At 33.6% G+C, this 25,473-nt stretch overlaps 1 protein-coding gene across 1 annotated transcript in view; it reads left to right on the plus strand.

Annotated features, from left to right (window-relative positions):
- The first annotated feature begins 473 nt into the window (after nucleotides 1-473).
- The window catches only part of Lrrk (Leucine-rich repeat kinase), an 80,045-nt gene continuing 55,045 nt past the window's right edge, over nucleotides 474-25,473 (plus strand). The window contains exons 1-8 of the mRNA XM_088259421.1: nucleotides 474-875; nucleotides 3,234-3,428; nucleotides 4,436-4,601; nucleotides 19,761-19,914; nucleotides 20,846-21,011; nucleotides 22,475-22,590; nucleotides 23,217-23,376; nucleotides 24,999-25,151. Of these exons, the coding sequence (XP_088115547.1) occupies nucleotides 825-875; nucleotides 3,234-3,428; nucleotides 4,436-4,601; nucleotides 19,761-19,914; nucleotides 20,846-21,011; nucleotides 22,475-22,590; nucleotides 23,217-23,376; nucleotides 24,999-25,151 (1,161 nt within the window). The 5' untranslated portion in view covers nucleotides 474-824. The remainder of the gene's footprint in view (nucleotides 876-3,233; nucleotides 3,429-4,435; nucleotides 4,602-19,760; nucleotides 19,915-20,845; nucleotides 21,012-22,474; nucleotides 22,591-23,216; nucleotides 23,377-24,998; nucleotides 25,152-25,473) is intronic.

Below are 25,473 nucleotides of genomic sequence, written 5' to 3' on the forward strand. Positions count from 1 at the left end.
TAGTAACAGTTACAAATTAAAAGATTCTGGCAAACATCCGTTTTGTAAGAATCCATTAGGAGATTTAAATTACCTTAAATAGTTTAATCCACCTGGGTCCTCTCAACATAAAAATATAGAGAAGAGTTTGCCTCGTAGCACAATTTCAATTTTAATGAGGATTAATAAGTAAGTCAAATTATTCGAAACATTTTTTTGTGTTTTTCAAATATTTGTGTATTTGTTATTTACAAAAATACTTTATTTTATACTATTTCTGCGAGCCTTAGCGGCTCGTTATTAAAAATAGGTATCAAATTGTGGTAGAGTGGGTTCTAACCCAGAAACTCTGACTCGAGAGTCTACGACACTAACCACGGAACCACAGCCCAACACCATTTTATATCCTCTGAACTGTATAGTATTTTCATATTCATTCAATTGATTTATTCACTCGTTTTATTTATTTGTATTCTCAAAATTCAAATTTACCTCCAATTGTTTAAAAAAAACGTTTTACCTACCTATAGAGTAGTTCTATTTTTATTCTGGCAACATTATGAATTCGTATCGCATCTGTCAAATGCATCCATCTGTCAAACTTGAATGGAGGTGAAAATAACACAGTTGCTGCGTCGAACTAAATAACGAAACTTACCGTTCACTTCTTCAATTTTTAATATTTAAATTTGAAAGTAATTTTTTGATTTTGCATTTTCAATAGCTTCTTGTCTCATGATTTCGGTCTGTGTTGATTTTGGTGTGTGATAATGAGTGAATTATGCATGCTAACATCGCTGAATTTAATTAAGAAATTTCATTAATTAAATTTCCCTCCTGATGTCATGGATTTATCTCCCGAAGAGGACAATTTTCAAGGAAGATTACTGCACCAGGTTCCTACCATATTGCTTTTTTCCACAGTACTTTATATTCTCTTTTTATGTAATACCGAAAGGTGTGGGTATATTAACTTCCATGTTATAAAATACCTGCCATACTATTTATATTTTCTAACATATTGTGCATTTCTTTAGCTCTTTTTAAAACTTAGATTATCAAATATTTAATTCATACAAAATCATTGATTTATAATTATTTCATAAATATTTATTATTTGCAGGTTTTAATATTTTTTAATGTATGAATAAATGAAAGTTTATGATAATAAAATGCAATATCCCTTTTTTCGTCTGATTATATTTTCTAACATATTGTGCATTTTAAATAAATTAATATGCTTTTCGCTCTTTTTAGAGCTTAGATTATCAAATATTTAATTCATATAAATCATTGATTTAAAATTATTTCATAAATATTTATTATTTCCTTGTTTGAAATATTTTTTAACGTATGTATAAATGAAAGTTTATGATAATGAAATGCAATGTCCGTTTTTTTCCATCTGATTTATATATATTTTTTTTTAAATTATAATATTTAGTTGCTTATCTTTAAAGGATATTATTCACCAATTTTATCGAAGTATTCTAGATATTTGCTTGACAATATTTCCAAGATAATGTTTCTGATTGCCTTTGCTGTAATAAATATATAAATCCATATTAAACTCTATTTGTGTAAGTGTTATCTGAAATCAATCATAGCTTTTTTCTAAGAATTTAGGTGTACGTAATATTTTTTGTTTATTTGATTTTCCTTATCGCTCACTCCTTTCAAGAACGTCATAAATCAAAAAACTTGATTTTTCAGCAGAACGTTTTTAAAGTTTAAAAATATAATACATTGTATTAAAAATAAATATCAAGCCACTTATTGAACTTTTTACTGTGTAACAAATCTTTTTGGGTAAAACCTGAAGGTTTTTTCTCCATTTGAAAAATATTTTGTGTATTTAAAAAAATTATTAAACAATACCTTTTCCTCAAAATGCAAAAACAACACTTTTTCCCCTGTAGCGGGTAAATATTATGTTAAAAATATGCCTCTTTTGCTGGGATATAGTACATTTTATAGGCATTCCGAAAACATGCACAACTGAAAATTGTTGATTTTTGTATTATTTTTTGACATCTCATCAAAGATGAAGAAGAATATGGAAGTCTGGGCATTTACGGAGCTTACGACCGTCATAGGCTGGTTTGAGTGATCACTTTACACACGTGTAACATTCACCAATTCTACCCATTATTGACAACCACACTACTCAAATTCTTGGAAGTTCTATATATATGAACCAATTTAGAAACCTTGTTCATGAATCACTAAAACTTCACTAGAGACATCTATTGGTGAGATGTAAAGAAGCTTTTTTATTAAGCAGAAACTCTTATATTAGTATGTGAGATCCGAATCCCGAATTATAAGATATTATACGAATTATGGAGATAATCCAGATTTTGTGAACAAGTATTTGGACACACTCAAAATGTTGTTGATTTTTGATTTATGACGTTCTTGAAAGGAGTGAGCGTTATGTTCTTGTATAATGGATTTTGTTCTGAATGCCCTAGTATTTAGAAGAATAGGCCCTCGATGTCGACGTTATGTTATGTCCATTGTAAAATGTACCATAAATTACCCATTTATTTAAACATTATTGAATTAGTAAGTTAAAATTATCTACAATTAATGAAAATGTAGTGGTTTATATTTCAAAATCATGTCTTCTTTCTTTGGCCACATTCATGTGTGATTCAGTCCGCCTTCGTGGTATAATGGCTACCGTGCTAGAGGTCCCGGGTTCAATTCCCAAGGGGGGTTAAAATAAATATTAGTGGTTTTACACTCTTAATATTTATTCAATATTACCCTGGACTGGTATAATTTTTTTTTAAAAAGCGCAGGAGTGATCACCTTGCCGTCATGTAAGATCAAGATAACACTGTATCAATACAATACAGTGCCCTATGCACCATTGGGTGCGGATAAGAGAAGGTGATTAGTCCTGCGCTCCAGATTCTTAAATTCAGGAATGGTAAATATTGTATGGGATACAATGGATGCAAGAGACGGAGTTCCTGAATGGAAGTAAATTTATATTTATCAACACTTCCAATAATCGTCGGGTATGTGTGAGGAGATGCATGAATGTAGAAGAGGCGAAGAATGTTTGCAAAGACAGAGTGGTGTGGCGTTCGATTCTCTCTGCCTACCCCTGAGGGAAAGCGGCGTGATGGTTAGTTAGTTAGTAAATCCTACCCTTGCTCAGATGGAGATTGAGAGATTACAACTAAAGGAAGAATGCCCTTGTCTGCCCTTTTAGTAAAAAAGGTTGCCTATGTTTTCATTAGGCAGCACTATGGGACAACGCAGAGTTGGTGGTCGACCTTGTGGGCAGTGAGAATGGTCTGGTGGACGCGGCAGATGGATGGGGGAGGACCGCCCTCCACGCGGCGGCGGCTTGCGAGCGCTCGCGGTGTCTGCCCATACTGCTGGGGGCAGGCGCCGACCCTAACAAGGCATGCGGCCCCCGTGGAAATTGCAAGGTCTGTGGAATTTTCCTCAATCGTCCTCTACTTTACTTTACTCTATGTCTAATACACTCGCCTCATTTTTTTTACTGTTCTTTCTTCACTCATTCATTCCACATGTCCAAACCATCTCAACACACCTTTTTAAACTTTATCTATAATATTCTCAATATTATTAATATTTAAAGCATTTACTTTGCGGTTAGTCATTTTCACTTATTTCTTTTTTTACAAAAATGTTAATAATATTAGTATATAACCATATAACCGGTGAATGGTTATATACTAATATTATTAACATTTTTGTAAAAAAATAAATAAGTTTATCTATAATGCTTATCACAGCCTTGCATTCTTTCCTTATATCACCATTCAAACTCGATCATACATCGGTTTGAAGCGCATATGGAGCAAAGGCAAAATAAAGGAATGGGTGAATGATCAAGAGTTCATTTTATGAAAATTGTAAAATTTTCATATTTTCAATTTTTCCCTCTTTTTTTGTGTATTTTAGGTTAAAATGGTTAAAAAAAATCTATTAAAAAATTATGATTGAACGCTGTTCCAATGTATTCTATATTCTATGCTAAAAATGCGCTAGACATTTGACTCATAGCGCATGCTCCGAATTCCATGGACAGCTAGACTCACCAACGAGTCCATTCATCAGGAACCACTCTGGCCAATGTCAGTACACTATGGATTCTTTAGTTCTTTGGACACGTTGCGCGTGGTAATGAGGATAGCCTTGAACAACTGGTTGTGATTGGTAGCCTGGAGGGGAAGAGAGAGAGAAGATCCCCACACGATGGACTGATCAAATTAAGGCAGCAGCAGGCACCTCGGTGGTTGGAGCGCTACGTGCAACGCAGTCAAGGGATAACTGGAGAAGAGTCATTGCTTCCACAAGGGTCACAACCCTCAGTAATGAGGGCTGAGACGGAGAAGACGGAGAAGTCATAATACCAGGCTTTACAGGATTATTAGACTATTAAGACTTCTATATTTGTGTATATCCACAGACTCCACTGCATATAGCAGCAGAACGAGGAGATACCGATAATGTGAGGGAACTGCTGGCTGCCGGAGCCTCTTGGAGTCTCCGGGACTCTGCGGGACACACGCCCCTGCTGCTGGCAGAGCTCGCGGGACACACCCCCACGGCCAAATTACTCAAAGACACGCAAGGTTTGTGGAGCTTAATCTTTTTTTTTAGGTGAATTATTTTTGTTTTTATTATTTACAAAAATAATTTTAATTTTAGGATGTATCACTTTTTTTTTAATTTGAGTACTGTGGTTGTCAATCATGGGTAGAATGGGGAATGTTACACCTGTTTAGTGATTACTTTAACCAGCCGACTTCCATATTCTTCGTCATCTATGTTGAGATGTCAAAAAAACTTTTTTATTGTTAAAAAAAATTAACTCGGGTACCTACACAAGGATGACAACAGCTGGTAACACTGAGGTTCCCGCCAATAATTTCGAATGTTGAAAACCGACATTCTACACGGTGATTAAAAAAAAAGTTAAAACGAACTTTTCATTCAAAGTTCTTCACGTTTCTCGTTATACCTTTAAATTGTTTTTTTCTCTCTCTCATTTTTATTATTTGAAACTCATCTCACTCCCGTAGCCCAATGCGGCTGCGTTGACACACTTACCTACCTACGAGGGGCGTTCAATATATTCTCGGTAGCAATATGAAACGCGCAACTACGATGAACAGTTGACTCCTGATTTTTTTTTATTATTTAAGATGGTTACGATGGTTTCGTCCGCCTCCGTAGTGTAATGGTCAGCACGCTCGGCTACCGTTCTGGAGGTCCCGGGTTCGATTCCCAGGGGGGTTCAAATAAATATAAGTGATTTTTTTACTCTAATATTTATTTAATAATACCCTGGACTGGTACCTGAAGCGAAGGGCTGATCACCTTTCCTTCATATGTAAACGATCAAAATAACACTACGTTTATATGAAGCAGTGCCCTATGCACCATTGGGGTGCAGATAAGGGTTTTATTTTTATAAGATGGTTACGAAAGTTTTTTTTTTTTAATTTTAATTCATTTTCTAGACATTTCTACTTAGAATCTTAAATTTAATAACGCAGTTCTCTCCAATAAAGAAACTGTTAATATTAGTATATAACCACTCACCGAGATTTTCAAGTCTACCGGTTTCGAGACGTACCCGTCTCTTCGTCAGGACAATAACTACCACAGCATGCAAACAATACTACCCTTCACTACTATAGCACTATTTACACTTTAAAACTACACAAGATGTTTAACACATGCAATTTTTAGTCAACCCCAAGACCAATATGCACTAAATATTAATAATATTGAGAATATGAGCTACAAGAGCTTCATACAATGAAGTTTTACAATCTGCTTTTATTATCCTGTAAAGTCATTAAATAGCGAAACTAAATGTAAAAGACCTATTCCCCCGCACGATGGACCAAGTTAAGGCAGCAGCAGGCACCTCGGTGGTTGGAACGCTACGTGCAGTGCTGTCAAGGGATAACTGGAGAACAGTCATTGCTTGAGTAATGAGGAATAAGATGAAGATTATAAAGAACAGCTATATGGATTATTTATCCAGGTTATGCTTGGCTACAATAGTTTAGATACTAGAAGGAATGTGTATTTGACTACCCATTTTTATCGATTGTTACGGTATGATAGATACTCCTGAAATTATCCTGAGCATTGGTCTGTATGTTCCCGATAGTTACCTAAGACAGCGTTGGCATAGATTGTTTCACACTCCTGTATACAGGACAAACCTGCCAATGGTTATGCCCGTAGAAAAAGCTACCGCTTTGTTGAACATTATCACATTGGATATTGATCTGTTCCATGTATGGAGTTTTCTGAAGCGGGATTCTTCTACACTCTTAAGTCTTCTTGCTTACTTTTAATATATACGCCTTGAATATTGTTTGTTATGTATGTATTTTTTTTGTTGAATAAAATTGAAAGCTGTTCTATCGCATGCCCAGATCTGATACAGAAGCATCTAGGCTTCCTGACAGATCTGCTCATTTTCAATTTCACAACTAAGTTGTGAAATTTACTGAAAATGTGAGACAATATAAAATTGTCTCCCGGTTTTACTGTGAATTTACATTTAAAAGCTTTCAATATACAAGTCACTGTCAATCTAAATAAATACAAGTTTGTAAATCCCTTCATCAAATTTTCTAGAAGTACCCTGGTATAGGCAGTGAAAAAGATTAGTATTTAGTTCAATTAGTCAGCTAGATCCGATTCCGACCCAACGTTGGCCGGTACACAGACACATCGCATTCCCCACTCAATCATTATCCATCGACACTATTACGGATCCCTTTCACAAGTTACGATTTTTTTTACCGTACCGGGTATATATCGAACGCCCCTCACACTTATTTTGTATATCGATTTTAGGGTTGGCCACACAGAAAACCGTGTGCGCGCGCTTTTACGAGACGCCCAACGTGCGAATTATTACGATATCAAAAACATTATTTTCTATAACAGTGTTATTAAACAGTATGCCGAAATTATACATCGTTTAGTGTATAACTTAATAAACACATACTATTTTTTATACATTAGGATATTAGTCGTTTAATATGTTTTATTTTATTTAAAGTTTTGCTCAACGAACAGCTGTTATTTAGATTTCGCACGCAAGCCGGCATGCGTTGTTTATAGCGAGTGCCGGCTGTATAAAAAGTCCGTGTTTAATACATTTTAAAAAAACAAATAGTGAATAAAACTCAAACTTTGTTATTAAGTTTAAATTTTATACTGACATTTCTTGGTGGAACTGCATTTTATATGATAAAACAACAACCGTATAATTTCTTGGATGTTTTTCACAGATACTCTGTGGCACATTTTATAAACTTTTAAAATAAAACTAGAAATTTGTTTTTAACCACTTTTTTATTAGTACTTTTCTCCAACCGGTTTCAACAAGAACCTTGTTTTCATCAGAGTACATATTTAACCCCGATGATGACAAAAAAAAATAGGTTAAAAACAAAGTTTTATTTTTATGATATAAAACAAATATACATATTTTTTTATTACCTGACGTTCAAGTGACTCTGAAATCTAGATACGGCTTATGCAACACCGCTTATCATGGCCCTACTTAGGCTTCAACTTTATAAGTTTTATAGCTAAAATTTAACTCTGTTTTTAAATCACTATAGTGATTTTAAAACAAAGTTACATTTTAATTATAAAATGGAAAATCACAAAGTTAGTGCTTAAAATTATAAGTTTTATAGCCTTTACCTACTCGTGAGTAGGTATATGTGTGTATATTAATTGATGTGTTCATAATCCTCACAATGAATAATTAGATTTTATATTAAAAAATTACATATAATTATTCTCATATCAAGGTTTTCCAGAAAATGTTGTTTACACTGGCGTTGTGCAAATATGCAACCTCGTATGTCAAAAACACTTGAGTCCTCAACCATCACGCCGCTTCCACGCAGGGGTAGGCAGAGAGAATAGAACACCACATCACTCTGTCTTCGCAAAAACTTTTTTTGTTAAAAAAATCTTTTTCTAGCCCTTATCCGCACCCAATACATAGGGCACTGTGTAGCATAGTTGTAGCGTTATATTTATCGTTAATTCCGCGAAGGCAAGGTGACCAGTCCTACGCTTTGTGTACCAGTCAGGATGACATGAATTCTGTAAATAAAAATTTATCAAACTTGTCTCCCCGTTGACACGTTCTTCGTATCGCTCACTCCTTTCAACAACGTCATATATCAAAAATCGTAAATTTTCAGTTTTGCATGTTTTCGGAATGCCCTGAAAATGTACTGTATCCCAGCAAAAGCGCCTTATTTTTAACTTAATATTTACCGGCTACAGGGCAGAAAGTGTTGTTTTTGCATTTTGAGGAAAAGGTATTGTTTAATTATTTTTTTATCAACTAAATATTTTCAAATGGAGAAAAAACATTAAGGTTTTACCTAAAAAGATCTGTTGCACAGTAAAAGTTCAATAAGTGGCTTCATATTTATTTTGAATACATTGTATTATATTTTTAAACTTTAAAAACGATCTCCTGAAAAATCTTTTTTTTTTAGAAATGACGTTGTTGAAAAGAGTGAGCGATATGTGAGTGCTCGGCAGCATCTCTAGTCGAGTTGAGTAAACTTTTTATTTAGCAGAGACCCTTGCCGAATTGTTTCACATACAAGGAGACGCCTGAAAATATGAGTTAAAATTTTTATCACGCTTATAATTTGACCAGTTATTTTATTCATAACATTTTGCGTGTGTCTTAATCTATAGACGAGATTTGTGAACAAGGATTTGGACACACTCAAAATGTTGTGTTTTGCTATACAACATTGATCAAAATAAAAACACAAGTAAATTGCTATTGACCTACATACAAATCGAATTAACGGTATTTTTTCGATGAAGCCAGATGGTTTTTAGTTACTGTTATGACTGCCTACGCTTAGTTAGCAAACATCGTATTGAAAAAGAAAAAAAACGAGATTTCTTGTAACAAAACTATTAAATCTATAAGAGAATGAAAAATGACGATAAAATATTTATAATTTTTTCTTAAAATACCGTTTTTGTATTGTAAAAATAAGATTTTCTTCGAAATAATTTATTTTTTATTATTTAATATGGTTACAAAACTTTTTTTTCATTTTCATTCTTTCATTTTCTAAACATTTATACTTACAATCTCAAAAGTAAAAACACAGTTCTCTCCAATAAAGACACTGAGCTCTTGTGCTTGGAGAGGGACTTACACTTGTTAATTATGTTTATAGGTAATACAATTTATTTTTTTGTAATACAAATTTTTTTTTTTCGATTTTTTATTTATTTCTTAGATTAACATATATAAAATTCATTTAATTATTTTTTAGCCTAGTTTTGAAAAGAAATAAGTTATTGAATGATGAAGAGTTTAAAAAAAAAATAATATATTTCCTAAAAAAAATCATTCCAATACATATTCTAAACAAAAAAATCGCGCGCGGTAACACGATCGGCTCTCAGCGCAGCCGTTCGCTTTTGAAATTGGTCGTCTGAGATCTCGGCCTTAACTGTACTTCCGGACTTTTGTTTCTTATGACATTGGCATTTTTAAATTGGTTGTTTTTTTTAACGTTATCCGCGAGACCTTCATGAAAGGTAGTTACTCTAAGATTGAATTAAACTAAAGTTTACATTTTGACATCTCAACATTAGTTACTCTAAGATTGAATTAAACTAAAGTTTACATTTTGACATCTCAACATTAGTTACTCTAAGATTGAATTAAACTAAAGTTTACATTTTGACATCTCAACATTGATGAAGAAGAATATGATAGTCTGGGTATTTACAGGGCTTACGACCTGTCCATGGGCTGTCACTTTACACACGTGCAACATTCACCATTCTACCCTTGGTTGACAACAACACTACTCAAGTTTTTCAAAATCCTTCATACATAATTAATCTCATGACGCCTATGTGTGTTCACTGGAGCCATCTACAGTTGGTTTGAGAATGAATTTATTTAGTAAAGACCATTTTATTAAGACGTATGCAAGATACTAACCGGATTATTTTACATACTGGGAAATGCGCTGGTCACATTCTTCTTCACGTATGTTGACGTGTCAAAAAAAATATTTTATTTTTTTATTTTTTATACTATACCCTTATCCTTTTACTCTCTTTCTCACACACACACACACACACTCCCACTCTTTGCTTTTTTTATTTTTTTATCTCTTAATGTTTTAATAATACATATAACATAAATGTGAAATTGTTTAATTGGCGTTATTATTATTTTATTTTATTTTATTTTATTTTATTTATTTACGGTTCACATACAATGAAAAACATATTACAGTAAACGAAATACAGTGCAATACCAATAGTTTTGATGTTTTTCATCAATTAGATGAAAACACAACAAGCTTACAGAAATAATAAAGGTGCAGGTTAAACACATATCGCTCACTCCTTTCAAGAACGTCATAAATCCAAGAACGTCATAAACCAAAAATCGACAATTTTCAGTTGTGCATGTTTTCGGAATGCCTAGAAAATGTACTATATCCCAGCAAAAGAGGCATATTTTTAACATAATATTTACCCGCTACAGAGAAAAAGGGAAAAAGTGTTGTTTTTGCATTTTGAGGAAAAGGTATTGTTTAATTATTTTTTTAAATACACAAAATATTTTTCAAATGGAGAAAAAACCTTCAGGTTTTACCCAAAAAGATTTGTTACACAGTAAAAAGTTCAATAAGTGGCTTGATATTTATTTTTAATACATTGTGTTATATTTTTAAACTTTAAAAACGTTCTGCTGAATCATCAAGTTTTTTGATTTATGACGTTCTTGAAAGGAGTGAGCGATATATAAAGAATAGAAATTAGGTTGGAAAAAAGGGTAATTAATAACAATTAAAAGTAATGAAGTAAGAAAAATTTAAATTAAAATTAAAAGTAAAAATTAAAAGTGAAATTAAACTACGCTACATAAGGTACAAAATTCAAGACTCCACCAGATTGGTGAAATCAATTTGAAATTGATTTCACCAATCCGGTAATGGTCCTCTTGTATTTCTCCGTGCCATCATTAAATATGTCGATGGTCACATTATCAGTATTTTCTAAATTATTATACAATCTTAGCATCCTAGAAATGGAGTTAAAGTGTGCCATATTATTGTTATATACTGGGAGAGAAAATGTGTTGTGCCTCCTTAATCGCCGAGAGGGAACATTCATTGCTATCTTCTCGACGCAAAATGCTGAATCTATTCATTCAAACCCTTATCCGCACCCCAATGGTGCAAAGGGCACTGCATTATATAAACGCAGTGTTATCTTGATCGTTAACACAAGAAGGAAAGGTGATCAGCCCTCCGCTTCAGGTACCAGTCCAGGGTAATATTGAATAAATATTAGAGTGAAAAAATCACTTTTATTTAATTGACCCCCGACCCCTGGGAATCGAACCCGGGACCTCCAGAACGGTAACCGAGCATGCTGACCATTACACTATGGAGGCGGACAATCTATTAATGTAACTATTTTTGTTTATGTAATGTAATGTTTATTATTGTTAGTGTAACTGTTTTTACCATATATTTTTTAATATAAAGCTGTACAATTCCCGAAAAAATAAAAAATTAATTTAAAATAATTCAAAAATTATATTCACTATCCATTTTTTTTTATTGGGCCAAGTACCCAAAATGTAGTGTCATTATCCATTTCTGCCTTATCAAAATTCGACGTGCGTAGGATCTTATTTCGACGGTATTATCCGATCGAAGCTTTCGTATATTTTTTTTACGTCAGCAGCCCGGGAAACCTTACACAAGCATTTTCGACAAATAGGTCTGCTTACGGAGCCGTTGCTTGAGCTTATCTCCGTCGTCATCAAAATAAAACAGCCTACGTTCAATTTGAACCACTCATTCCGAGTTCTTATTCAATTCGTCGACATTGGCTACGTTCGGATAGTTTGATTTTCCTCATTTCCCGGTCTGTTTAATCCATATCCGATCATGGATTCGTAATCGTTTCGTTCATTCGTGAATCTTTAGTGGACCTAACGGTTTAAAAACAATTGGCCATCTAAAATTTCGTATTATTTATCAATTTGGCATCAGCTTTGTAGAATGTTGATTTAATTTTTAAAATAAAACCCTCGTACAGGTGGCGCAAAATGAATCACCCTATCGGAAGATGTTTTTTTATTGCAAATGGCGTCGTACGTCAATCATATTCGAAATTTCGCTCACTCCTTTCAAGAACGTCATATATCAAGAATCGTAAATTTTCAGTTGCGCATGTTTTCGGAATGCCCAAAAAATGTACTATATCTCAGCAAAAGAGGCATATTTTTAACTTAATATTTACCCGCTACAGGGCAGAAAGTGTTGTTTTTGCATTTTGAAGAAAGGGTGTTGTTTAATTATTTTTTTAAAATACTAAATATTTTTCAAATAGAGAAAAAACCTTCAGGTTTTACCTAAAAAGATCCGTTGCACAGTAAAAAGTTTAATAAGTGGCTTGATATTTATTTTTAATACATTGTATTATATTTTTAAATTTTAAAAACGTTCTCCTGAAAAATCAAGTTTTTTATTTATTTATGACGTTCTTGAAAGGAGTGAGCGATTTGTGAACTAGCAGTGTACAAACAAATTTAGGGTGGCGCAAAATTAAGCATCCAATTTTGTTTTTGAATAACTTTTTTACTAAACAAAAAATAATGATTTCAAGTAACGGAAATCTTTATTTGTACTTTTTTATTTTATTAACCCTAAACCACAGTACTTGTCTCAATGTACCTTAATACGGGACTATCGTAAAATGTACGACGATAAGAAAAACTCACATTTTACCAAAAACGTTCAAAAAGTGCTATATGTTTTATGAGAACTTTAATAAAATGTGATCAAGCTTGTCAGGAGTTTGGTCCACTCGATTTTTAAAAGGAAAGCAAAGGAAGACCGAGGAAAACTTGGCATAATCAAGTATTTCAAATACTTGAAAGGTTAAGAGTCGGGATAATCGGCGTGCATGTATGAGAAGATGTATGAATGTGGAAGAGGCGAAGATTGTGTGCAAATACCAATCGATGTGGCGGGGAAGCGGCTTGATGGTTAGTTAGTTTTTAGCCCTTATCACATGCTACAGTGTTTCTAGATATATCATTTTTGGAATGTAATACAGTGGAACCTCTCATAATGAGCATAATACCTTTTCATTGTGCAATTAGAATCAATAGACAAAATCATCCTTTTTATAATCCAGCACCATCAAAGAACTATTTAAAAAAATCCTTTATTTATCTAAGTTGTGGGAAATTGAATGAATGTTGTACCCACCTTGATATGTTCTACTCCAATCTTTCAAAATTTAAAGCTAAATTGTTCGAAATCTTATAAACCTAAAAAGGTAATTCTATTCCCTGTCCTTTCCTTTTCTTCTTTTCCTATCACTGCCATCTCCTTTTCTCTTTATCCCATCCTTGTCTCATGTCTCTTCCTTTATAAAGACCTCTCTTATGCATAGTTGTGAAGAACTATAATTGGTACTCATGATTTCATTTTTTTGTATTCTGTATGTATCATATATTGTAACTGTTGTTCTTCCTTCCAATAAAATAAAATAAAATAATTCGCTCCAGAATCTTACTCGTTAAGCGAAACATTTTTTGCTGGCGCGGAAGGTCCAGCTCACAAGTGCATGTTGTGAAAAAGTTACTCTGTAACTCTTTATGCGAAATGTCACTCGTTAAGGGATCAACTTTTTCGTATTTTTTTTGCTCGTTATGCGAATGACTCGTTATGAGAGGTTCCACTGTATTCGCTTTCGAAATAACTATTCATTTTCCCGCCAATTGCGTCGCGACATCTCTCTGTTATTTATACAACCAGTTGACATTACGACTCCACGTACTTTACAATTATAATACGTATTTCTCATATCAATATCTGCATACAATTATTATTATTATCTATGTGTATATACAGTGTGTAAGGTTCAGATACTGCATAGTTGAAATATTATTCTATAGTCAAACGCAGTGCTGTGAATACGGGTCCCTTTTCTCAGAAGTTTTGTGCTGAAGTTGGATTATATTAAATATTGATTTCAAACAATTATTTTTAGGATCTACTAAGTTATAAATATAATATATTTTTTTAAATATAATAATAATAAAATCCTTATCCGCACCCCAATGGTGCATAGGGCACTGCGTCATATAAACGCAGTGTTATCTTGACCGCTTACACATGAAGGAAAGGTGATCAGCCCTCCGTTTCTAATAATAATTTAATGTAATAATATTTTTTTAATATAGGGGTGGGGGTAGGGGCAGTATCTAAAGGGCGAACCGGTTCTTAAATTTTTTGAATCCCATCACTGATTAAATCTGTATACGTAAACAAACATTTGATTATTCCTTGGTTCAATGTTTGTTTTTATCTGTGACATATATATTTTTTTTAAACAAGCATTTTGTTTATATTTTACAATACATTTTTAGCGTGGTAATCAAATAATATGTCGTGATACATTAAGTCAAGTGTATTAATCATGTTATAGGTTGTGATACATAATGCCAAGAGTATTAATCAAGTAATAGGTCGTGATATATAAAGTCAAGTGTATTAATCAAGTAATAGGTCATGATGTATAAATTCAGGTGTTTTAATCAAGTAATAGATCGTGATGTATAAAGTCAGGTGTATTAATCAAGTAATAGGTCGTGATATATAGGTCGGGTGTATTAATCAAGTAATAGGTCGTGATACATAAAATCGGTTGTATTATCAAGTGATTAGTCGTGATACATAATGTCAGGTATTCTAATCAAGCAATAGATCGCGATATATAAAGTCAGGTGTATTAAACAAGTAATAGGTCATGATATATAAAGTCAGGTGTTTTAATCCAGTAATAGATCGTGATGTATAAAGTCAGGTATATTAATCAAGTAATAGGTCGTGATATATAGGTCGGGTGTATTAATCAAGTAATAGGTCGTGATACATAAAATCGGTTGTATTATCAAGTGATTAGTCGTGATACATAATGTCAGGTATTCTAATCAAGAAATAGGTCGCGATATATAAAGTCAGGTATATTAAACAAGTAATAGGTCGTGATTCATAAAATCAGGTGTATTAACAAAGTGGTATATAAAGTCAGTTGTATCAATTAAAGTGATTAGTCTTATACATGATGTCAGGTGTGATATATGAATCCAAGTGCAAATGAACGTGATAATTCGTGACACATGACGTCAGGTGTCAAGACGATAGTTTGTGGTACATGAAGTCGGGATGCTGGAGAGACAGAGAGGGGGAGGTGGGTCCTCGTCAGCCATTTCTCCTGAGATTGCTTTCGACGCCTGCGACTACTTCACAGACGATGTCACCGTTCCGTGGGCAGAGTTGGGCAAGTTTAAACATAATATTTTATTTGCATCATTTCGAGTGTATCCAAATACTTGTTCATAAATCTGGATTATCTCCAATTATATAGGAGTTATTTTTATATATTAACACTATTATTCTAGTTCTACTTATTAAACCTATACCCTTATACCCTTTACTATGACCAAATTATATTGTATACCCACACACAGGCCATGCCTTTGTGGGATCTTTTTTTGTATTCATTTTTATATTTTATTAATATTTTTTTGTTTTTTAATTTATGTTATGTAACGAAAAAGAATTTAAAATAAAGATAAAGAATTAATTAGATAATAAATAAAGATAAATAAAGAATTTAAAATAATATATATATATTATTTTTTGACATTTCACTAGTGAAATTCTAGTGATTCAAGCACTTTTTGCCCTGTAGCGGGTAAATATTAAGTTTAAAATGTGCCGCTTTTGCTGTAATATAGTACATTTTCTGGGCAATTCGAAAACATGCACAACTGAAAATTTACGATTTTTGATATATCGCGCACTCCTTTCAAGAACGTCATAAATCAAAATACTTGATTTTTCAGGAGAACGTTTTTAAAGTTTAAAAATATAATACAATGCATTAAAAACAAATATCAAGCCACTTTTTGAACTTTTTACTGTGCAACAGATCTTTTTAGATAAAATCTGAAGGTTTTTTCTCCATTTCAAAAATATTTAGTATATTTTAAAAAAATAACTAAACAATACATTTCATTCAAAATGCAAAAACAACACTTTCTACCCTGTAGCGGGTAAATATTAAGTTTAAAATATGCCTCTTTTGCTGGGATATAGTACATTTTCTGGGCATTCCGAAAACACGCACAACTTAAAATTGACGATTTTCGATTTATGACGTTCTTGAAAGGAGTGAGCGATGTGACGTTGAAAGGAGTGAGCGATATGTCAATATTGTGCGATCCACAAATGGCATTGTATCTGCAAATATAGTTTAGTTATTTAGGGTTGAAATAAGTCGATGTACCCGGAAGAAACAAATGCTCTATTGATTTTAAACACTATTAATTCCGATTGTCACTTGTTGATGAAACATTTATTAATATAATATGAATTACCATTTCCACCTTATCAATCCAATAGTAATTCATATCTCTCTCTGACCTTACCTGACCCTGTCACTCTGCGCAAAATCCCGATTCATAGTAACAACAAATGTGCTGTGTTTATTTACTAAACGATAATATTATTATAGTAAATATGGAAGCATCTTTCGTTTTAATACGGAAGATGAAGTCTGATTATTAATTTGAAAGTCTGAGCATGAATATGAAAGATGATGGAAGTTTGAGCATGAATATGAAAGATGATGGAAGTTTGAGCATGAATATGAAAGATGATGGAAGTTTGAGCATGAATATGAAAGATGATGGAAGTTTGAGCATGAATATGAAAGATGATGGATGTCTGAGCATTAATACGAAAGGCAATGAAATTCCGAACATGAATATAAAAGTCTAAATATGAATATGAAACAAAATGGAAGTCTGAGTGTAATATGAAAGGAGATGAAAGTCTAAGCATTAATATGAAAGTGATATACGTCTGAGCATTAATATGAAAGAAGATGGGAATTTGAGCATTAATATGAAAGATGTAAGTTTAAGCATTAATATGAAAGAAAATATAAGTCTGAGCATTCCAGGGATTACCATCTGGGATTCGGCCGGATTACCTGATCATTTTATACGCATTGTAACGTTCACCATTATGCCTATTTATTCCGACTCCTGACCTGATCACTTTCGAATATTTTAAACACTTGATCATGCCAAGTTTTCCTCGGTCTTCCTCTGCTTCATCACCAACCACATTCACCTCATAACTTGGGCGTATCCTGCTCTTTTTTACCTTTTATCGTGTAAGTAACATTTTTTAATATTTTTTTTCGACACCATAAAATAATGGTTTAATTCCTGGTCCACCTGATATAAACCCAAATTTTGGTGATTTGGATATATAATATCGTGTAGCCATATTAAATTGCACATTGCATAACCGTAGCCGCAAACTCGCCAGTATAACCGTGAGAAGTTTTGCCGTCCGTATAACAGCTGGTGCAATACGATCCGAGGTAAATAGCAGGAAGACGACTGTCCGTGTGTCTGCAAGTCTGGGGTGACCCATATTCTTTTATTTCCGCGGGTTTTCGGAGCTCCATATTCTTCTTCATCTATGTTGGGATGTCAAAAATAAATACAAATGTGTTTTTCTGGGTTTTCGTGCCGCGTGTTGTTTAAACTGTAGCGCATTGTACGGCTGTCCAAACTTAAAACACAGCAAGGGACATTTTTTGCAGTACGTTTTTTTTGCATTTTTGGACTAGTAGAATCTACTTAGTCCAAAAATGCAAAAAAAAACGTACTACAAAAAAAATGTCCCTTACTGTGTTTTGTGTTTGGACAGCCGTGTAGCGTTCATCATAAGGAAACGCGACTTTTTTTAATATATAATGGCGTTGCATATAAAATATATTGCTTTTGCTAATGTCAAGTTAATGGAAACGCGACTTAATAACCAATAAAATTATCTACAGCATCTTAATAACCATGATAATGAATCTTTGTCAGACGGGAGGGTTATCTAATTTAACATATTCAACCTATAAAGGATTGTATTAGACTTTTTTGTATTTACAACAGCCGATATAATCAACATTTTCATTGATCATTTTCTCTTGAAAAATTCGCTTTCGTAAAAACGTTGTTTTCGTAAGTTGGTAATGAATGACATCTCAGAAACGATTATTTTAATATCGGTAACATTGCTAAATTATTGGCGGCTCTATTTGTAGATGTCTATGGTCCACCCGCTCACCACCCCCTCCTCTCATATTTGTATAACATAAATGGTAGTGTGGTGGTAAACAAACAATCCATACTACTACTATTATAGCTCTATAACCAATAGACAATAAACCATATGACGTCGTAAAACGTTCGATGACGTATGCGAACGCACATTTTTCGTTTTATTCAAATATTTCAAGTTTAAACTTTAATATCTTCCTTAGTTCCCTACAGATTTCGATAAGAATGCTATCGATAGTCTTGTGATTTTTCATATTAATTTATTAGCCAATAATCCAACATCCTGACGAAGTATGACACGTAAATATCTACTTACATTAACGTCTGGTCGCTCTACGTTGCAACGTAGCGTTGGCGCGTTTTCCGTTCGTTAGCGACCGCTCGATAATAGGGTCATCGCCGAAACTAATCACTCTTGTCGGATGATATTAGGAACGGCTACGAAATCGGTCATGCGAATTTGAATTGTAGCTGTATTTTTAATTGTATGGCAATGACAGCTCGCGTATTTCCGTTATGTTTTTTTTTTCATTTGACATTATGTATTTTCGGTTCGACAAAACAATGTTATTTTAAACATAGATGAAGCAATATCCTATAATAATAATAATATGCAAAACTTAATAACATAATAAAAATAATAAACCCTTATCCGCACCCCAATGGTGCATCGGGCACTGTGTCATATAAACGCAGTGTTATCTTGATCGTTTACACGTGAAGGAAAGGTGATCAGCCCTCCGCTTCAGGCACCAGTCCAGGGTAGTAGTAAATAAATATTACAGTGAAAAAATCACTTATATTTATTTTACCCCCCTTGGGAATCGAACCCGGGACCTCCAGAACGGTAGCCGAGCGTGCTGACCATTACACTACGGAGGCGGACTATATGTGTATATATATATATATATATATATATATATATATATATATATATATATATATATATATATATATATATATATATATATATATATATATATATAAGCTTCACAAATATCTCAACTGATGGCGTCACAATCGGCCATACTTCTACAGAAAGGTATATCCATATATGTCTTCCGAGGAAATTCCATGGCAATCGCCCAATTTACAATATGTTCAGGTTTTCTACGTCCTATGTACCCATTTTTTCCTCTAATAATGATGAATTCAAGATTTGGCGTTTAATTTGTAGAAACCTATTTTAATTTCGATATTAAATATTAAAATCAAACACCGATTTTTAGAGTCTACTTAATTGTATTTTATTATGGAAAAACATAAAATAAAATTTGTGACAATTGTTTCGCCTTGCTATAGCAGTTTCAACCTCCTATGTTTTTATTTTAATGTGTTTTTAATAATAAAAAATCCAAAAAATCAATGATTTCATATTGTCATATTGATATTTCTCCCTCTTTGTCTGATATATACTTATTAATAATTAAGTAATTTGACATGCAAATCTCAGAAATGGTAAAATTTTTTGCATCCTGTATTTTTAATTATTTTTTATTATTATTTGCAGATGAATGTGAAAGGTCGCGAGCAGCACGACACGCTGAACTGCGGGTTGCACTCGCTAGCGGGGCCCTGCTCAAGGGGCCTCTTGCAGCTCTGGGGCCCGAGGCGGGGCTCATAGTCAACATGGCCCCCGCCGGAGCCAACACCCTTCTCTTTACGTAAGTATCTACGATTTACTGTTAAAAATAAAGAGTTTTACTCAATTGTGTTGCCATCATAAAAGCATATACTTACTTACTTCAGCCTTCTTCTTATGTCCAGTATTGAACAAAGGCCTCCCTCTTGGACTTCCACAGTTCTCTGTTGGACGCGACTATCTTGCAGTGCAGGCCCGCCACTTTCTTAATGTCATCGGACCATCTTGTCTGGGGCCTACCCATCCTTCTGCGTCCTATTCAAGGCCTCCAGTCAAGCACCTTTGTCGTCCATCTACCGTCAGACATACGTGCCATTTTGTTCCTCAATTCTTTGAGCCACATCTGTTACCTTGGTCTTTTCCCTTATCCAAACATTCATTTTTCGATCCCTAGTGGATATGTTTAGCATCTTTCTCTCCATATCTCCAATGGAGCATATACTAAGTCCATGATGTCATTATGGGAGTTGCATTTATATTATTATTTACCTTGCTTATTATGTACAAGGTTTATAGATCATTTAGTGGATTTTTGTTTCTTCTTACTTTAAAAAAAATGATGTTTTATTATAATCTGTGTTGGGAACAGGAGGAATAATCTAGTGTGGGCCAATCAGGAACTCAGCATTTGCTCATTGCTGGGAAGAAACCACTTAAAAAACTCCTCAGGAGAAGCCGGACTGTTGACTGTCGTCAACAGGCTTTCTGTACCACAAGAAGAGGGTTCGGCCTTTTTGTGTCCTAGCGTGGTTTATGGTACCAATGTCCTTCGCTATTTTTATCATGTACGATACCACCTCTCGTGACAGTTCCTTATGAACTATCACAAATCTGATGTCAGATAGGTCCTCACCCAGGCTTTAAAAAGCATTAAGCGTTGATTATTTTTAAATAATTTCATTTCAGTACCCGGTCAGCCATGGTTGTATAAATTGTGATTGTAATGATACCAGGGCGTCAGAGATGGGGCTGGCGGAGGCGGTTCGGGCCCTCGTAGCGGCGGGGGCCGACGGGCGCTCGCACCCTGTGACGCGCTACTCCCCCTTGTACGTGGCCTGCTACCACGGCAACCGGGACATCGCCGAGACCTTGTTGCTGCACTTCCCGGAGATGGTGCAGGTGCATTACCAACACTTAATCTTCTTCCCCCATGTTCAATCCCTAGGCATATATATTTATTTTAATTTTTCACTTCATCATACTGCGGTGACTCTTGACTCAGCTACGAACAAGCAAACCTGCCAAATTATCCGCACTGGCAAACCTCCCAAACAATCAGCCTGGAGTCTAACAGAGCTAGCTATACATCATATCATGTTCTCTCCAATTCCGCGGCTTCACATGTTAGCCAATGCTTTTGAAAGTATAGATTTATTTAATATATTGTTATCCTCCTTGAAATCTGTACTTTCTCAGCATTTCTTCTTCGTATTATAATGGATAAATTTAAACGTTGTGTTTCACTCTCTCTTGCTGCTCGCTGATAGTGTTTGAAGGAGACATGCATTTACCAGTGCTTATTGCAGTACTATTTGTTATTTTATTATGATTTTATGTTATAAGACTATTTCTTATAAGACTTTTTGTTTCTCTATTAGTGTATTTTTATATTAGAAACTGTATATATGTATTATCTTAAAGGCTTCAGCCGTTCAATAAATAAATAAATATCACACATACTTTGCACCTCTACCTAACTAACTAACCATCACACCGCTTCTCCGCAGGGGTAGGGCGAGAGAATAGAACGCCACACCACTCTGTCTTTGCAAACATTCTTCGCCTCTTCCACGTTCATGCATCTCCTCATACATACCCGCCGATTATTACGACTTCCTAACCTGACCACTTTCAAGTATTTGGCATACCTGATCGTGCCAAGTTTTCCTCAGTCTTCCTCTGCTGCACCTCATTACATATAATTACAGTAATGTGCCTTCACTAACTTTTCCTATGCTGAGATCACATTTTACAATATTTATTTATAAAACAACATATATGAAAGATAATTGTTTATGACATGGAATCAAATACGACATGACTGAATGATCTATTTCAGATCTACCTACCTCCATTATCCATTTATGAATAGCTGTTTTATACTTAGTTTATTTTTTTAATGACTTTGTGGATAATGGAAGCAAGTTGTACAACTTTATTGCGTAATAATCATAGTTCTTTTGACTTAAAGAGGTACATATGTGTTTTTGAGGTTTTGTTGAATGTATTCTCATAGTGTGACTCTATGTGTATGGACTGTAGTGGACTCTATGGCCCAATGTTAGTATTATTTCCTATGTTTCAAACATCTTAATATCATATATTTGAAATTTAAAAAAACTGCCCATTTTCTGAATAAAATCTTTATTAAAACTCATCAGTCAAAGGGTTAATAGGACATTTTATTTTATTACATTTTTGCACTTATAGTTTTTCAATTTTCATAGCCGTTCAAAAACAGTCTATGTGCTATTAAAATTGTGATATAATGTGATGAATTCACTCAGTTGTTTTTTTTTCTAATTCTAATTTGTAATTTGTGTTTTTTTCTAATTCTTATTTCTAATTTTACATATTTCCAGCAACAAACAGTAGAAAGATGGCTTCCATTGCACGCGTGCTGCATAAATGGCCACGTGGAGCTGGTGTCATTACTCTTAGATTTTCCCTATCCCGAAAGACTGATGACAACTTTAAGGTATGTGTATTTTTCATATATCATGTACAATTAAAGGTATAATTTTTAAAAAAAAAATTATCATATTTTTATTGATTTGGCATTGACTCTGGAATTACATGATAATTTAAATAAATCAATAAAATAAATCAGTTTGTATTTTCATCTATTGATGAGAACATCTGTAGTTTTCTAAACTAGTCATGTTCACAACATTTTGAGTGTGTCCAAATACTTGTTCATAAAATCTGGATTATTTCCCAATTACAGGAGTTATTTTCATATTATTTTTTGACATCTCATCAAAGATGAAGAAGAATATGGAAGTCTGGGCATTCATCTCACCAATAGATGTCTCTAATGAAGTTCTAGTGATTCGAGAACGTTTCGAAATTGGTTCATATATATAGAACTTCCCAGAAATTTGAATAGTGTGGTTGTCAATAATGGGTAGAATTGGTGAACGTTACACGTGTGTAAAGTGATCAGTAAAAATAAGTCAGCCCCGTAAATGCCCAATTCTTCTTCATCTTTGATAAGTTGTCAAAAAATAATAGTCATGTTTGCATTAATAAACTCAAAAGTAGTCTTATACAATCTTAAATTAAAAATTATTTAATCATTGTGGAGTTATGTCATTTGAACAGAGATCCGACTGGGGAGCTAGAGTACCGAGCTGTCTTCGATATCAACCATCGAGATGTCAGCGGACAAACAGCTCTGTACGTGGCCTGCCTCCTCGGGAACCGTCCCATTGTAGATATCCTCTTGCATCACATGGTCAGAGCGACAAAAGTCTCATCGCAGGTAACACTCACCGTTCAGCATCCCTCCTTTCAACTTATTGCTGTTTTAAATGCATTGTCAATACGTCTTTTTTCATATTATTTGCTTTAACCACTTAATGCGTCATTTTCATATAATACTACCTCAAGGGCACTTGTAAAGACTTAGATAATTGTGTAATCTTTACATAAAATAACTTTTATTTACAACATTTTGAGTGTGTCCAAATACTTGTTCATAAAATCTAGATTATCTCCAATTACAGGAGTTATTTTCATATTTCCGTCAGCCCCGTAAATGCCCAGACTTCCATATTCTTTTTCATCTTTGATGAGATGTCAAAAAGTAAAAACCTCAATTTATTTATTTTTCAATTCAATTTATTTATTTTCAGTTAACATATACATTACAAACTAAAATTTGAAGCGTATACTTTAAAATCGAAAATATGTTAGAATACTATTGCTAAAGGTGTAGAAGAATACGGCTTCAGAAAACGCCTTCAGACACATGAACAGATCAAAATCCGATGAGATATTGTTCAACACAGCGATAGCTCTTCCTACAGGCATAACCATCGGCAGGTTGGTCCTGTGTATAGGAATGTGAAACAATCTATGCCGACGCTGTCTTAGGTAACTATCGGGCACATAACCTGATATATTTTCTTTTCTTGTGTGTATATTATGTTAAAATTGGTAAAAATAATATTAAAAAGTATCTAAAATGAACTCCAAGGACACCTAAGATGACTTGGTGGGCCTCCGCAAAAAATGTGTATATGTCATATCACTCACTCCTTTCAACAACATCATATATCAAAAATCTTCAATTTTCAGTTGTTCGTGTTTTCGGAATGCCCAGAAAATGTACTGTATCCCAGCAAAAGCGACATATTTTTAACTTAATATTTACCCGCTACAAGGCAGAAAGTGTTGTTTTTGCATTTTGAAGAAAAGGTATTGTTTAATTATTTTTTTAAATATACTGAATATTTTTCAAATGGAAAAAAAATATTCAGGTTTTACCTAAAAAGATATGTTGCACAGTAAAAAGTTCAATTAGTAGCTTGGTATTTATTTTTAATACACTTTATTATATTTTTAAACTTTAAAATCAAGTTTTTTGAAATATGACATTGTTGAAAGGAGTGAGCGATATATGAATATATTTTTAATAGATTTAAAAAAATCTCCAAAAAAAGGGTCATGTTTTATATTCTCCGAACGCCTTATAAATTTAGAAGAAGGGACTGTATATATTGTATTTGATGTTTTAGTTTTAGTACATTTAAGTTTAGTACTGACAAATCTTTGTGGACTAATATGGTTTTTCCACTTTTATTTTATTTGACCAGTGACTGAGTTTCGTCATTACCGACACCATCAGACTGGCGGGAGTCTAGATGTGATGTCGGTATTGACGAAACCCAGTCACTAGTAAAATAAAATAAAAGAAGAAAAACTAAATCGTTGTCGTTTTATTATGTTTTAGTTTTTAAGAAAAGTGCATATTACGACAGCACTTTCATAAATGTTATTATTTCCTTTTCGTTTATACGCACCCCGTGAAGCTGAGGTGTCGTTTTATTTTGTGTTTGAATTTAGTTTGCACGTTGTAATGTAACATTTTGGTTTTATTAGAAATCTGAACCGAACGACGATCCTTCCGCGCCCAGCATTCCAAAAGTTGAGCCTGAAACTGTAGTCAGTCCCACCAGGAGGAGAATTTCTGTCGGGATACAATCCATTATGTCGCGACTGAACATTAGTAGCAAACAACCTGTGGAGACACAGGTAAGGGTGTCATATCAATCAATATCTTATTTTATACCAATCAAAGCACCTCCCAGCAGAGTACAAGAATCATAATTAACACACTCTATGGGAATGTACATAGAACAACAAGAAGCCCTTGGATCTTCAGACTTCCTTTGTATTAGAACAAAACTCCGTAACAAACTCCGTGAATGTATTAATAATTATTCAAATCATGACCGAATTTTATCTTTTTACTTTTTTTATAGTTAGGCTTATTTTGTTTATTAAGTTTAAGTTTCTTGTACATTTTAATTGCTTTTGTTAATTTTTTTTGAACTGGACAACTTTTAAATTATGT

The sequence above is a fragment of the Brachycentrus maculatus genome, unplaced genomic scaffold, assembly GCF_059751285.1.
Source record: "Brachycentrus maculatus isolate JH-2025_06_01 unplaced genomic scaffold, ASM5975128v1 h1tg000117l, whole genome shotgun sequence".
NCBI lineage: Eukaryota > Metazoa > Arthropoda > Insecta > Trichoptera > Brachycentridae > Brachycentrus > Brachycentrus maculatus.